This window comes from Corvus brachyrhynchos, unplaced genomic scaffold (assembly GCF_000691975.1).
Source record: "Corvus brachyrhynchos isolate BGI_N302 unplaced genomic scaffold, ASM69197v1 scaffold44, whole genome shotgun sequence".
Classification (NCBI taxonomy): Eukaryota; Metazoa; Chordata; class Aves; order Passeriformes; family Corvidae; genus Corvus; species Corvus brachyrhynchos.
This window is the reverse complement of record NW_008238359.1, coordinates 6,214,137-6,230,730: the sequence shown is the minus strand read 5'-3', so window position 1 is coordinate 6,230,730 and position 16,594 is coordinate 6,214,137. Positions and strand designations below refer to the sequence as shown.

The window sequence follows — 16,594 nt, the reverse complement described above, 5'->3', positions numbered from 1 at the left end:
TTCTGCAACCCAGTACTTTGACTCGTGTTCAGGTTGCCATCTAAGTCCTACACACTGCTATGAATAATTGTGAGCCACAAAGAAGTTCCAAATTCCCCATCTGTACAGTTCTTTCTTCTGAAGTGCAGAACCATCCATCAATTTGCATTGTATATTTTGGGAGTATTTTCCAACTTACCAAATTGTTCTGAATGATGCATTTATTAAATCTATGGATAAAGCCAGACATCTTGAAAGACAGGCTTGGTGTTGCTGTTCAACAACTTCAATAATGACCAGGATGATTACTTAGAATTTGATATTAAATCTGTGGATGGAACCAATTATCCCTGGATGATACTTCCACTCCAATGGCAAACTCAGTACTCGAGTTTTTCATCCTTAAGTAGGAGGGTTTTTTCTACAGGCCTTTCCTATGAGAATGTCACATGAGAGCCTTGTCTAAAGATTTACTGAAGATATATGATATCCTCTATTAATTCTGAATCAACGAAGCCTCTAATCTTCACAGAGGGAAGCCAGATTGACTGGACACAATTAATTCTTCACCAATAACTGTGCACACTATTACTCACCTCCTTGTTTCTTCTAAGTGTCTTCAAAGAGTGTATTTGAGGAATCGTGCCAGAATTTTTGACATTTGCATGATGCTGGGCTAAACACTACTATAATGTCTCACCAAAAAAAATTAAATTTCATTCAAATTTATAGAGAAAAAAACCTCAGGCACATCAGAAAATTACTATTTAAAACACCTAAGGTATTCTACCTACTTTAAAAAACATAGACTTAAATCTAAAAGGCACTAATCTTCCTCTTTTGAGCAAATACTCAATATGACTGTAATAATTCAAAAATTTTTCAGGTTTTTCCTCGCTTTCTGTTTACTTATAACAATTATCTTATTCACACCAGAAGTAAAATCCAAGTTTTTTTACAAATCAAATAAAATTAACCATAGCTTAATCATCTCATCATCTACCTGATGATAAGAACCATGGTTTGATATTATAGTGAGTAAGAGTAGAGTCAGATTCCAAGTTAGAGTTTGTTATTATATTAATCAGATCTGGTTAGTTCATGGTAAGGTTTATTCAGGCAAAAAATGTAATACTAGAAACCTTTCCTCAGTATGGTTTCTAGTCAATATATCAAACATACGAAAGAGAATAAAGAATGTCTCATTCTTCAGAATACTTGAAATGGCCCATAAAGTCTCAGTTTCACAGAAGGGTTTTTTTGCAGCAGTTTCTTTCTCTGTGAAATTGAGACTTTACGAACTGAAGCATGTCTGTGAAAATCATCTATGACATAATTTATTCTCTTCCAACCAAATAAGCAGATGGTAGAATGAAGAACTATGTAAATCAATGTTTATAAAGTAGCAGACATTTCACAGGCTTCAAATTATGTCCAGGGTACACTGATAGATGCCATTATCCATTACTGTGCTTTCCTTGACATTTTATCTAAGGGCCAAAAGCCAAAAGAAAGACCACAAGCATCTAACCACAAAGTAGCTCTTATTTTCCTATTCTAGTCAGCAATTAGCTCACAGGAACAGAATTTCAAGTATTTCCAATGCCTGTAGTTAAAAATATGCCTTTTTCTAAAATGAAATACAAATGTCATATGGTAAAAGTCATATTTGGGACAGCAGTCTTTGGACTACAAATATATATTCAATGTGCACAGTAGTTACATGTAAAATATTTGATCATGTGCAACCCTTACATAAACAGAAAGACTATTTATTTTAAAAATACATACCAAAACATGTAGATTCTAATGTAATGTAATTGCCTTCTGCTTTTCATGAAACGGAGATTTTCTGCCCTGTCTGCTATCAAATCAGAAACATGTGATGAGTGCAAGTTACCAGTTCAGGATTTGTATTTCATGACCATGCTGGTGTCTGCAACTGCTCAGTTTCGCCACAAAGGACTGCAGCAATCAAACAGACGCAGGTAACGTTCAAGTGACAAGCAGGGATTTCTGAACTCCAAATCCATCTTCTAAGAATTACAGTTCATTTCTTGGTGTGACTGTCCTTTCATTGGTGAATTTTGAAAATACATGGATGGTTCTTAACTTTTTCCTGACTGCTTCTCAAAGGCATCTCTTCTTTCCTTTTTTAATGTCAGGAGAATGTTTTTCTTTTCTAATTTAAACAAGCAACTACACAGACCCTCAGCTCAGCAAAACTAGGTAACTATTTCTAAGAGAGCAGCAGCAGCAAAACAGAAGGAAAAACTGACATGCAACAGATGGCCAAAAGAAACTAAGCCAAGGAGCTGGGACAGCAAAGAAAACAAGAGAAATAAAGAGTACAGAATGTGTTGATGATAACTTCCTTCTGCAAGCGACAGAGGAGTCAACGAGGACAGGAGCTATGCTGCACTCTTCTCACCAAGACCGGGCTGGTGGGGAATGTGAAGCTCAAGGGCAGCCTGGGCTGCTGTGACCATGAAGTAGTGGGGTTCAAGATCCTCACAGCAGCAAGGAGGACACACGGCAAGGTTAATACTCTTCAGGAGAGCAGATGTTGGCCTCTTCAGGGATCTGTTTGGTATAGTACCATGGGATAAAGCCCTGGAGACAAAAAGGGCTCAAGAAATCTGGCTGATACTCAAGGATCACATCCTTCAAGTTCAGGAGTGATGCATCCCAAAGAGGAAGTTCAGCAAAAATGCCTGGAGGTCTGCATGGATGGGCAAACTCAAACGAAAAAAGAGAAGCCTAGGTAGGATGGCAAGCAAGGAAGGTAGCCTGGAAGAAATACAGAGGGATTGCCTGAGCAGTCAGGGATGAGGTTAGGAAAGCTAAAACCGTTAGAAAGTTAGATCTAGCCAGGGACACCAGGGGCAACAAGAAAACCTTCTGTAGCTACACTGGTGATAAAAAGAAAACAAGGAAAAACGTGGGCCCAGTCTAGAAGGAAATAAGAGACATGGTTACCTGGGATATGGAAAAAGCTGAGGTACTCAATGACCTTTTTGCCTTAGTCTTCGTCATCAAGTGATCCAGCAACACTGTCTGAGTTGCACAAGGCAAAGTCAGGGACTGGGAGATGGAAGAGCCATCTGGTATAGAAAAAGATCAAGTTCCAGACCATCTCCAGAACATGAAGGTGCACAAATGCATAGAAACTGAGGAGATGCATCCACAGATCCTGAGGGAACTGGCAGATGAATCCTATCTGAGAAGTTGTGGCAGGTCAGTGAAGCTCTCAATGAATGGAAAAAGGGAAACAAAATTCCCACTTTTAAAAAAGAAGAAAAGGAAGACCCAGGGAACACAGGCCAGCCAGTCTTGCCTCTGTGCCTGGCAAGATCATAGAGCAGATCCTCCAGGAAACTGTGCTAAGGTACATGGAAAACAAAGAGGTGACAGCCAACACGGCTTCACTAATGGCAAATTGTACCTGACAATTCTGGTGGCCTTTTACAGTGGTGGTAGATAAAGAAAGAGTGAATTATGTCACCTGCCTGGACTTGTGCAAAGTACTCAACACTGTCCTGCATAACCTCCTTGTCTCTTGCCTCTTTCTATGATTCCATATAGGCTGTTTATATACTACTTCCTACCTAATTCTCTGGCAGCATTTCTGTACCATGCCCCATTTTTCAAAGTTAAATTATGCCCTGTAACAGGAATGCAGGACAGATAGCCTTGTGATTTAAGAACTGGACTGGAACTCTATGGCTCAATGGCACACAAATTTTGTCTCTGACCTTTGGCAGGGTACTTAATCCTTCTCCCTTAGTACACTGTATGTAAACTGTAAAGTGCCTCAAATGTATGTGAAAGGGTAAGTCAATTAGCTGCCAAATCTTTACTACACAGTACACTATACTATAGTATACTATAAGTAAGAAAAATCTTACAGAAAAATAATTTTAAATAAGGAAGAAAAAAACCTAGCTGCTTGTAGTGTTGGCAATAAACACAGACAAAATACATAGAACAGTTCTGAAATCCTGCAAAAATACAAGCCAATCCCTACATCCTGTGAATGGATCTTTTTAGTAGTGGTATTAAAGCAACCAGAAATCTTGTCTGCATTATACTTCCACTCACAGAGCTGGGAAAAATAATTTTAAATAAGGAAGAAAAAAACCTAGCTGCTTGTAGTGTTGGCAATAAACACAGACAAAATACATAGAACAGTTCTGAAATCCTGCAAAAATACAAGCCAATCCCTACATCCTGTGAATGGATCTTTTTAGTAGTGGTATTAAAGCAACCAGAAATCTTGTCTGCATTATACTTCCACGCACAGAGCTTGGTGCTTTAACGCCAGGATCAAAGACAGAAATCGAATCTGTGAACCTCAATTGCTTTTTCATCATCTGACTTGTAATATCAGCCTTGTTCTGGCCAGTGCCTGGGAGCTACAGGGGTGATGTGAAGCATCCCCACAGAAGGCATTCCAGGGCAGCTGGGACGGCGAGGTCCCCAGCAGCCACAAGCAGTTTATTCTCAAAGCCTGAGAATCAGAAGCTACTTCCTTTCTTTTATTTTGCGTTTAAGGATGACAGGAAGATGATAAACAGCCAAAGCCCAGACACATCAATATGCTAGCAGTTCAAAAGCCCTTTGTGACTGACTGACAAAAACCTAAAGAAGGGGAGGAGACCCTCTTTTTCTTCCATTGGGGATGGCTCTGGACAGAGACGCCTGAAATTTTAGCCCTCAAAAGCTTCTCCTGTTACCACGAGATCACCTTGCAGGTAAACACTTTCCTGGTTCATTGAGTCAGTGTTACATATCTGAAAAAGAATCTCCACTGAAAAGTGATAATGGTGGAAAAATACTCCCTATTGTACAGCAGTAATTCTTGTACCGCTTGTCTGCAGGCAACGCATTTCCTCTCTTGAGGAGGCTGTGCAACTGGATCCAGCTACACGTAAAGCAATCTGTTAAAATGAGGACAAGATTTACTGTTGGAAAGAAAAAGTTTAAATACATTCCAGGACCCTATGGTACCATATGGCTAAAAGTGACCAAACATGGTAAATTAAATTTAATCTCTTCACATTACATTCAAAAGTTTGCATTTTCTATACAAGAGTAAACTTACTGATATAGCAAATGCAATGAAGGACTGGTAACAACTGGTGTTACATTTTAAGTCCTAAAGAAACACGTTTCTGTAGGCTATTTAGTTACACTTTTAATAGTGTATGCACAGTACTAAAATCCCTATTTCAGTTATTTCCTAGCATGCAAACTGGCATATGTACCTTGCAATGTGTCAATGGAAACCATGATACTTTTATCAAATTTTATTCCTTTCTTCCCCTATAGCTGTAAAATCATTGGTACTACTTAATCCGCAGGAAGCAATTAAGCAGGACATCTGAACTTAGTGTAAAAGGGGTTTTGTTTCTTTTTAAAAGCAGTGAAGCCCAACAAAAGAGAAGTCACATGCTTTAAAGATGTTGTAAAGCATCTTCCTGACTTTTGACATGTGTATTACCATTAAACAGATGTACCAGCATATCTCAGTATCAAAAACTACAACCACAAATAAAGATAGGAAAGACAGGAACTAAACAGAACATAATTTTCCCCCCTTGCTGGCAGCTGAAAAAGCCTACTCTGCAACCTTTTTGCAGACTGCAGGAATCAGGAGCAGCATGATTTAACATAGGGAAAATGAAAACTAACCCAAGTTCAGCCCACACATTTAATACTTCCAATGTGGACTTGACCTTATCACAGCTCATGCCTTCAAGAAGAGAGCTAGTCTGAAGACAATGGCATTATATGACAATAAAATACCCATCTACTCATTTCAATACACTATGAGCTTTTCAACTTGAAAGACAAAGTGAAAAATAGTATGTACTGGGGCTGGCAAGCTTCCTGTAACAAGAAAGGCGGTTCAAGGGATTGGAGGCAGTATCTGTCTTTTTTTAAAATGCCAAAAGGACAAAGACCACCTTCATTCTGGGCTATCATTTGATACAGGTAACATTTAGGTACTGCTCAGGCATATAAAACAGAGTTGTAGACAGCATGCTGCAAAAGCATGTAATGTTTCCCTGTCAGATCAAGAGGCAGAAACAAAAAAAGGAAAAAAATGACCTGATGACTTGCATATTAGTTACTTTGATGATCCACTATGCTTCTAAGTGAGTACTTTATCTGAAGAGCTTTGGTAAACCCAAAGACAAAAAGCTGCACTATAGCCCTAATAATGCAACCACCCATGTTCCCCCACTCCTTTAATTACAGCTGATTCATGGCTGGTTAAAACCCTGTCCTGCTTGGCCTCTTACCCCTTCACTGAGGATACCGTCCCACCTCTCCTCCTCCCGTTTCTCTTTTCTTCTCTGGTCAAGCAGTGCATCAGATAAGGGGAAGGGGAAGCAGCCAGTTTTGGAACTCAGTGTAACCCATCAGTCAACGTCAAGAGGATCCAAAGAAAAAAATATTTTGAAAGGCATTCAAGAGGAGCATTTGCTTTCCCACCACACACAGCCCCATACAGAGCCTCCTCCCAGTCCCTTCCCTCTCCTTGGCTCCCACCACCACTCCTCACAATCGATCCCAACTCTGGGAAAGCAATGCTAATCATCTGTCTCTGCTGATAAGTGACACTGCCACTGTGACTATCTCACCTTTCCTACAGTCTCACCTGCTGCTCAGGAGTCTGCGGAGCTGCCGGCTCGGACGGGGGGAGGCAGAGATGACACCTGCACGACTCAGCACCAGGTAACAGTTGCTTTGATCTTACTACCAGAAGGAGTGTTTAAAATACTGTAAATTTATTTATGCTTATCCCTTTGAACACCTAAATCTTGCAGTACAGGCTCTCAGATTTGGTTTAGTTTCCTATGGTGTATATGGACCCTGCACCTCTTCTGGGGGTACGCATGGATGTGGTGACACTGCTTGGCTTGGCGTGACAGCCATACCACAGCTGACCATAAAGTAACGAGTGCAAGGATTAAAGGCTGATGTGGTGTGTATCTCCTTGGGAGAAACTGTAAATGCAACAGGTGTCACGCGACCAACGATCATCATTAAAATGTCAGAAGTTTTCTCTCAGAGTATTTTCAGGAAATTAGTCCAATAACTCCTGGTATCTCAAGACTAAGACTGCTCTAGTAACATTTCAATATCACAAACACATATATTCAGAAGGCAAACACGAATATTAAATGCTACATTCTAATCACCAAACTTAATATTTTGTTAACACATTCTTTCTCAAGAAAAGGTACTAGAAAAAAACTTCATAAAATTAACATTACATGACAAATCTCTAATTTAAAGCAATATTTTAAATACTGTTACCAAATTGGCATGTACTTTCTGAAAGACAGAAATAAATATTGGCAAATTTAAACCTTTCCAGTTCCAAAGATGCATCTCCAGGACACAAAAAAAGTATAAATACTTTAACTTTTCCCCTTGAGAAGGATCTAAAGAGATCACAGTTTACTGCAGTTTTGAACTTTATATTACTGTAAAAATTACAATAATTTTATTTAGAACTCAGAAGGAGATTTTCAAATGTTTCACATATTTTTTCCAAGCAGGAGAGCAGTTTGTTCTATGATGTCTTTTTACTGTCATTTCCATCCAAAAACTTTGGCAATAACCCATTAAAAAATCAATACTTAAATACTTTAGTATAAATGTCTCTTTAGGTTTTTTGTTCTTATTAGCAGAACACAAGGTAATTTTTTTTTCATATTAAAGCCAAAAATGGGTCCAAGAAATAGAAAGATAATATGGGCCATGTATGCAGAATAGGTTAGAAAAAAAATTAAAACCATAGTATCTCAGCATTTCATTAATTTTAAACACTTACCATCCCTCAGAATAATTTTAATACGGTCTCTAGGTAACTTTAGAGAAAAATGTTAGCTTAGATGTATTCCACCTAGAACTATGCAAGTTAAGTTTGGTGCACAATCCCCTGTATCATCAGTTAGAGAGAGGAAGCTCTGCAACAGAAGTTAAACCTACACAAGATGGGAACTGCCCTCTTGATGTGCCCATTTTTCCCTCCTATTTCCTAACTTAAATATGTCAAATAGGTGCCTAAAGATGAAGATTAGTCTTGGAAACAGGCCCTAGAGATATGTTAAAGATCTAATTGTTGTAAGAATAATGCTAGTTTGGGGATCAAAATTGATTTCTTCTCATTTTATGGATACTACTGTTGTCCTCTTCCTCCAGTACTACCCAAATGAATAGGTGAGAAATAATCATTTGCAGTTGTAAATATAAGAACACAGAAATAGCAAAAGTGGGATTTGCTCATGGATATTGTATAGCAGCCACTCCAAACAATGAAGGTGCAAGAGTGTCAGGAGAGGCTCACAAACCAGCGAAAGATGCTTCTCTTAATCCTGCTGGACACTACAATTTTCCACCCTAAATATACATTTTCTTTGTAAAATCTCTAGGTCCAGATATTCTTCTTACCTGTATGAAAATCTAAAAATCTCGAATTCTTGCACTAATAAAAATATGCTGAAGATACATCTTTAACATTTCTGAACTACAGATGTGTGTCCAGCATTAGCTTGAGGGGATCAGTCTCCCTCTCCTGTGAATGGAGCAGAAAGCTCGGACCAGAGCTCCGCAAAACTCAGCAATCCACAAAACTTCCCTTCAAACCAAACCCAAAAGTACTATATGGCATAGCAAGTTTAAAGAGACAAAAGAACTAAAATGCAGTGAGTCTCCTAAAAGACTACGAGAGAACAAAAAAGATGTTTCATGAAAAGAAAAAAAGTAAAAATCCTTTTTCACTTTTTATTCTATTGGTACATAAACAGAACATGAATTATCTCACCTTTTACCCACATTTATATTTGAACCCAGTCTGTGCAAGTCCAGCAGCAGGTCTCTGCCAGAAGTGCCTGAGTTAACCCAGAAGGTTATCTTCTCATCCCCAACCCTCTCCTGCAATCCGTGTTCTACTTTTGCTCACACTAAATAAAGCAAACTGATATTTATAGCATTTCTTAGGAGGCTGAATGTTTTCATCTACTCACCAGGTCATCCAAAATACCTCAGAAATCAAGTTTCATGACAGTTACCAAAACAATGCTTTGAGTCACTAACTTTGAGATGTTTATAGAAGGACAGTAAAAATCATACATAAACATGGAAAAAAATCCTCATCTGTTTTTTTTCTTCTGATTTATTACCTAATAATTCAACAGCAGAGGACTTTTAATGCAGTCCTGTAATTCTACAGCAATTGGAAAAGGCTCCAAAATAAACTTTATAAGAAAGGGGAAGATTACTTGATATTAAATCCATATAATAGCAACTCCGACTGTTAAGCTTGCTGATTCTACTGCAGAAGGAAAGTAGAATTATAAAGCAAAAATATCTTTCAAGCAGTTTAGGTGATGAAACAAGAGACTAACAAGGCACTGGTACCACACATTTTTAAAAGAAAATAAAGGCACTTTGAAATATCGTGTCAAAAATACTGAATAAATTACAGGATATGTGTTTCACAGAGAAAGAAGAGCAAATAGCTGTAATTTGGGAGGCTAGAATTTCCTCAATGAGATAGCATAAAGGGCCCTGTGAACAAAAGGACCTTTCTCAAAGGTTTTCAGTGACTTACACAAGTTTCAGTACTCTGCTTTAGTAGCAGTATATGACACTGCATCTGCATTTCTTAGATGTTCTTTTCATTAACCATTTTTAATCAGCACATAATATATAAATGCCATTAAAAGATCAAGAGCTTTCTGCTGTGAGCTATGCAAATCCTGAGTTATGCAAAACATGATGTCCTGCTTTGTGAAATCACAGCAGTAACTTCAGATTGTCTGAAATTACTGTTTTAGAAAATAACACTTTAGCATTTACCTCTAGAGAAGGCAGCCTTCATCCTCAACTTACGACCAATCAATCATCAGAAACATCCAGCTTCCCTTAATAGATGGTTTCAGCTCACAGGTGGAGCTTTGCTTTCTAAGGTTCAGAGCATTTTAAGGTTCAGATGAATTAACATGTGCATATTATAAGCTGGTAGTATATGGTCTAAGGATTAACTGCTATAGCAACCAGTAGTGTAGTCTGCCAACACATCATTGGATTTTCTAAGTTTATATGGATAGGATTTACATGTAGGTGTTCATTTATTGTACGGAAATTGCAGGTTTTGTATTATGTGGATTTCTTCAAGCACGAAAATGCACAGCCATTGCACCAGTCTTCCAAAAAAAAATCCCATGTGTAATATTCAAAATGAAACTGCTACTAAAACAACAGTTTCACCATGTTTTACAAATATTTATTTTACACACTGTAGGATCCCTCCTGCTTCTCCATTTCATTCTATCCCATTACTCTAGAAGAGTATTCTGGACAGTACCAAGAATTATTCAAACTGAAATAAGATGGCATGAAACCATGGTATAATCAAAACCTTTCTGCCCACAACCTTAATTATTTGCAAACTTCAATTTAAAAAAAAAATTAGAAGCATTAAAGAAAAGCGTACTTTTATTACAAGACACTTTAAGAATGGTCTCTGGGGACTGATCAAGTGACCTCTCTGCTGTCTCTTCTCCCTGAAGGGAACTGGAGTTGGCCAGACTCTGTGCATATCCAGAGGTATTTTTACCCAGACACCTCAATACTTGGCTTCTTTAGGAAAGTAGCACACTGTGAAGAAGTCCTACTCACAACACATCAGCTGACACAATGACGTCAGATCACACCACAAACTACTGGGGTTTTTGAGTAAGCGGTGAATACTCAGAGCCAGTGGAGTTCAATATCACCTAAAAATTAATTCTTTCAGATAATATCCTACAGATACAAGAACATTCCTCTCCCCAGACACACTTCTGCATCTAAGATTCTTAGGCAAAAATGGGTGGAAGGGGAACAATCCTGTTTCAACTGTGGTTGCCTATATGTGTGAATTAAATATACATATGTCAGATTTCACCATACTGTGTATACTACAGCTATCCACAAATGAATAATGCATCTTAATTTCATCACTTCCAGTGGAGTGGAGCAGAAGCATTTTGAGAAAAAACAGAGGTCCAAGAAAGGAGAAAAGTACCACAAGATGAGGATGGAAGAGAAGAAACAAAAAAATACTGCACTAAAATATGCTTCCTCTGTCTGTAAATATAACTCTGTTGCTTGTAAACCTATCATCTGCATTTCAGCTGCTTTTTTCCTAGTATATTCTTCTATTTTTTGTCCTGTCTCCTGACATGACCTTTTTTCTTTCTTCTTCAGTCACTCTCTCCTTCCTTCTTCCTACTGTCTTCCTTTCTGTATTTCTCTTCAGAATTTACCTTTCACTCTGACTCTCCTCCCACTTTATCTATTCCAGAGTAATTATTCCTGTTTTTTCCTTCTACCATTTCAGTTCTGTAACCTCACTCCTTAACACCTGAGGTTTAGCACCTTTTTTTTCTTGTCCTGTAGCAGAGGCAATAGCATTTGTACAGTCCAACAGAATTTGGGGGAAACTCTAGTGATAAATATCAGGGCTGCTCAGTGAAGTTTTCAACTAGTATGAAACCTGCCTCATCATTACAGGATGATTACAGAATTTTTACAATTATTACATTGTTACAGAATTGGTTAGAAAATAATATAAGATGGACATTATAATGAGATTCTGAGGAAAATCATGATACTAGAAAAGGAAATACTCAAATAAATCAAGAAGAACAATACATATACTTCCATAGACCAAGATTCATACATCTGTTACATCAGTATTTCCTGTAAGAGTAGGATGGGTAGGAAGACACCCACCCCAAGGAAGAGGTAAAATCATGTTGCAATTATGTCCCATATTGGTTTTTTTCCTCTTTTAATGGGTAACTATCAACCAGAGCACTGGCCTTCCAGAAGCAACACTAAGCAAACTCAACTTTACAGGCTGCTATTAACACAGCAACCTAGAAGATACCCTGGAAGCTGCGTGATGTATAGAACATGTCTCAATTCTTCCATGAAGAAAACAGTTTTGAACCTTCCAACACAAACAACTTTTTATCTCCTAGATTCAGCAAAGATCACCTTAAGCCATGTTGGTATGCAGTTACTTAAGAATGACCATGAAAGTCCATGTGAATGCTGTGGAGCATCTCTGCTTTCTTTCCACGCTGTCCCAAGCAGAACCACTGGCTCAGTGCCGATGCAGCTGCCACGCATCATGGTATAAGCTGCGCAAGGAAAATTATTCAGCTCAAAACTACCCAGAGCAGAAATAGTAGCCAAATTTAGTTGAATCTGGAGCTGTTAGGAATGCAGTGCCAACCAGGGCTACCTATTGGTAACAGTAATCATTTTTAAGATCAGAGAACCTGATAACCCCAGATAAGGCAGTTTATATGAACTCAGATAATTACTACTTTGCTTTTATTCCTTGCAACATTTGACTCCCAAGCATCACTCAGACTTTCATAGTGTAGAGGTAGACTTATATTAAGTCTCTTTTCAGAAATGTTTTAAGCTTCAAATTACACCATATAGATACTAGAATTTTATCTTCAATAATGAAAGAGATGATATATGATATTGGCGACTGCTACTGCTCTCAGTACCTTGGCTGACATTTTAGTTGGGTGGAGAGGATAAAACAGCCACTCCGGAAACTGATTAAAAACAATGCAAAAGAGAATCTTCTGGTTTTCAGGTAAGAGTAAACAGTGTTTTATAGTCACTGGGAATATATTCTACAAGCCAAACAGATCTGACTTTGAATAAGGTGTTAATTCCAAAAGTATGAATGTGATTTTGTCAGTTTGATCCACTTATGATTAAGAAAAAAGCTGAAGTGATTTTGAGCCATTAAATAGGAAATGTAATTTAATGACTCTCCCAATTATTTTCTGCTTTAAATGGCAACAGAGACAGGAAGACTGCCTTCCCTGGGACTCCACACAGGATTTTTCCGAGGGCTGTCCAAAATCTTACTGAAGGGGATCAATGGTTAATTCCCATATGGGTTCAGACAGCGACCAACTCACAGTCACAGCCAGTCCAGAAAAATGGACAACTCTGAGGCCTTATTAAGTGACCTCTCTGCTGTCTTTTCTCCCTGAGCAGTTGACTAGACTGTGCATACCCAGAGGTATTTTCACCCAGATCCCTCTAAACCTGGTTTCTTCAGAAAAGTAGCACACTGTGAAGAAGTCCTACTCACAATATTGATTACACCAAGAAAGGAAAAAAAACCCACCTCAGAAACCAGTCTGTGCTAATTATTTTTGACAAATTTACCTTGTCTTAGCACATTCATTGGTGTTTACAAGTAGATGTTTTTCCCCAAGAATTAAACTAAACCTGATCATCTATTTTAATTCCTCTGTTAAAATACAAAGACAAAAGGAATTAGATGTTGTTGATGATTGCTCAACAGGATATTCCATCAGCCTTGGCATGGAGTCACTATTTTAGAAGAGAAAGTGGTTTGGAGCCCATTCAACTGCCAGTGTTTCTGTGTCAGGTCAGGGAAAAATACACCAAATTCGTCTGGGCTCTGTGTCAGTTCTCAGCTCTAAAGAGGCTACAGGAAAGCTGGAGAGGGACTTTTTACAAGTGCATGTAGTGACAGGACGAGGTATTGGCCTCAAACTGAAAGAGGGTTGGCTTCAATTTGATATTAAGAAGAAATTCTTTACTGTGGCATACCCTGTGGTGGTGAGTCACTGGAACGGTTTCCCTGACAAGCCCCGTCTCTGGAAGTGTTCAAGGCCAGGTTGGACGGGCCTTTGAGCACTGGTCCAGTGGAAGATGTCCCTGCTCATGGCAGGGGGGTTAGAACTAGATGACCTTGAAGCTCCCTTTCAGACGAAACTATTTGAGGATTCTGTGATTTTTGCAGATCTCTCTGCAGACCTGTGATTGCAGGTTCTCTCTAAAACTAGAGAGAAAATTTTGGTTCACTAACAAAGACATAAATAGGAGACAACTAGCTTCCTCCAAGATCATACAATATTTATAGTATTGACCAGAATTTTAGTGCTCTGAGCTCATTCGATCAGCATTCATGCAGGCAGGTGTTTAACCTGAACCTTACAAGACAAATTCTCTGAGGCTGTTATGGTTTCACTCTGGGACGTAGAAGAAAATAAAGCAAGAAGACTGCCAATGCAAGGTTCTTAATGGGTTATAAATGAAAGGAGGAACATTTCTTCGAATCCCCTAAATTAACAGCCCTCTTCTATCCACAGACTGTTCTTGGCCAATATCCGTAAGTAATGGAATTATGAAAAACAAGCTGCAGCTTCCAGAGTTTTGCAATTACCAGGGGATCATACTTGAAGAACCATAGATGGCTGCATGCCGCAGAAAATTCTAAGTCAAAGGTTTGTAGTCAAAGGTTACTTTAAAAAGCAACTTTCCAACTTGAGATATAATGAAGAAAATTTGAGAGGTCTGGTATTTAAAGGGAAACAAGATAAATGACATACATATATATTGCAAACTAAGAAAGAAACAAGTCATTAAAATGAGTGTCTCATCCATCTCCCACTACTGTGAGTTTTAAAACAGGAATACAATTCAAAGCTTGTGAAAACATGTGAAACAAGTTTACTCGAAAATTGAAAGAAGGTAGTTACACCTGCATGCATTTTTTTAATAATATCAAATACTTGATATTATTAAAAAATAAATAATATCAAATATTTGATATTATTTAAGACCACAAAATTTGATTTTCCTGTTCTCTATTTTTACCAGAAGAGAAAATGTGATCTTCCTGCCATGAGCTCTTGAAAAGAGCCATGAAAGGCAGATTTCAGTTGTTTTTACACTGTTAGATCTCCAGGGTCATACTTAGGAGATAAAACTCCTTAAGTAATCAGTACATTCTCCAGAAGACTTGGCATTTCCCTTTTTAGCCCAATTATGTTCACAGAAGTGGGTGATGCCACAGAAGCACTCCACTCAACTCCGCTTGAGTGAAGAATATACAATATACACATGAATACCAAAAAACAGTAAACTCTAAGAAACACTGTTCTAAACAATTTTTACCACATAAATAAATATACCAGTGACATACCTGAAGAAGAACATGAACAGAGCAGCTGTGATGCAGAACAAAAGGACCTACAAGAAGGAGAAATGTTATTACATAACACACTACTACTGCATGGTCTGGATCATGAAGATTTTATAACTTTTGCTATAAAACTACACTTTATTTATGTGCTTGAGGGCCCAGAATGAAAGCTTGTCTGAGTCCACCCAAAAGGATTGCCTAGTTTCTAGTGGACTTTGAGCGATTCCTGTAGAAGCTAAAAAATTGAAATACACGCCAAGGTAGTGGGACAACAGACACAGCAAATGGCACCACTTAAAAGCGTCTGTAATAAAAGACCAAGTAATAAATTAAGTATAAAACAACAGAATTTCAACAATAAAATATTAGAACTGAAATTTAAACATCATATTTTAGCAGTCTTTGCTTTAGTGATTTATTCAAATATCATATTGTTTCAGTTTAAAAGGCATGGTGTTTAAAATGTCTGCATAATCAGCTCCTTCTGCTGAACTGCTTTCCAGCCAGTTTGAGAGCAGTTAATTCTATTCCAAATCAAGAGTATCCTTTACAGTAGGTTACCTTAGTGCTAAACTCACATGGAACAATCCTATCTCGCTCTATATTATCAATGTCATCATACAAGAGTCAATGAGCAAACTCAGCAGCTCTCCCGCACTGAGAGGGGAATGTCCTTCCTTCTGCCATCTTCTCTGCTGGGGCTTAGAGCTGTTACCTCCTCCTTACCACCCGCAGAGGAACTCAGAGAAACCTGCCTTAATCCACTCCATTTTTGTTAGGTACAGCTCACAAGTGAGAAAATATTGTTTTGCTCTAGATATACTGGCCCATATTCATACCATCATTTAGGAGGCAAAATCCTTACAGAAATACTGCAAGTCTTTCAGAAAGTATTTGCACCTATTTTCAAGGGTTGAAGAAGTTTTGATCATGAGACCATACAGACATCTCACGTGAGAAGAAATGAAAGAGGTGGCAGAGGTGCAAATTAGGTTATAAACCTGTAGAACAGGAGGCTGCTGTGTGTTAAAACAGATCAGAAAGAGTGACAAAAATCTGCACAGGAAATCTTTACAATGACTTTCAGAACAAAAAAAACCCTTACAAATGAAACCATTTCCCTTTTATAAATCCTCTGGCAGGTGACTTAAAACTAGGTGACACAAGACACTGTAACAACTGCTTTGTAAACTACCCATTTTTTCCTTTTCCTTCATCAGAACTATCATATTTTATTTATCTGCATCAAAAATATGAACATCTGAAATCATTTTATATGAAATCATTAGGGCAAAGGTGTATTTAATGAGGGTAATGGTATATTTCATTTCAAACCAGCAGCAAAAGCAGACTTGTTTTTAAACACAAATTCTACTTAAAAAAATCTGCCCTAATCCTCTAAAGTTCAAAATGTATTTAATCAATCAAACAACAACCATCAATTCTCTTGAGGTTTTTCTGGAGACACAGGGAGAAGGCTTAACAGCCTGAGCAACAATGTTGGGAAGTAAGTGAGAAATGGCAAAGAACCAGTTTTCTGGAGGATGGAGGGGG

At 38.1% G+C, this 16,594-nt stretch overlaps 1 protein-coding gene across 1 annotated transcript in view; it reads right to left on the bottom strand.

Annotated features, from left to right (window-relative positions):
- TMEM135 (transmembrane protein 135) overlaps window positions 1-16,594 on the bottom strand; it is a 162,769-nt gene that overhangs the window by 47,404 nt on the left and 98,771 nt on the right. The window contains exon 7 of the mRNA XM_017735847.1: window positions 15,041-15,087. Within this exon, the coding sequence (XP_017591336.1) occupies window positions 15,041-15,087 (47 nt within the window). The remainder of the gene's footprint in view (window positions 1-15,040; window positions 15,088-16,594) is intronic.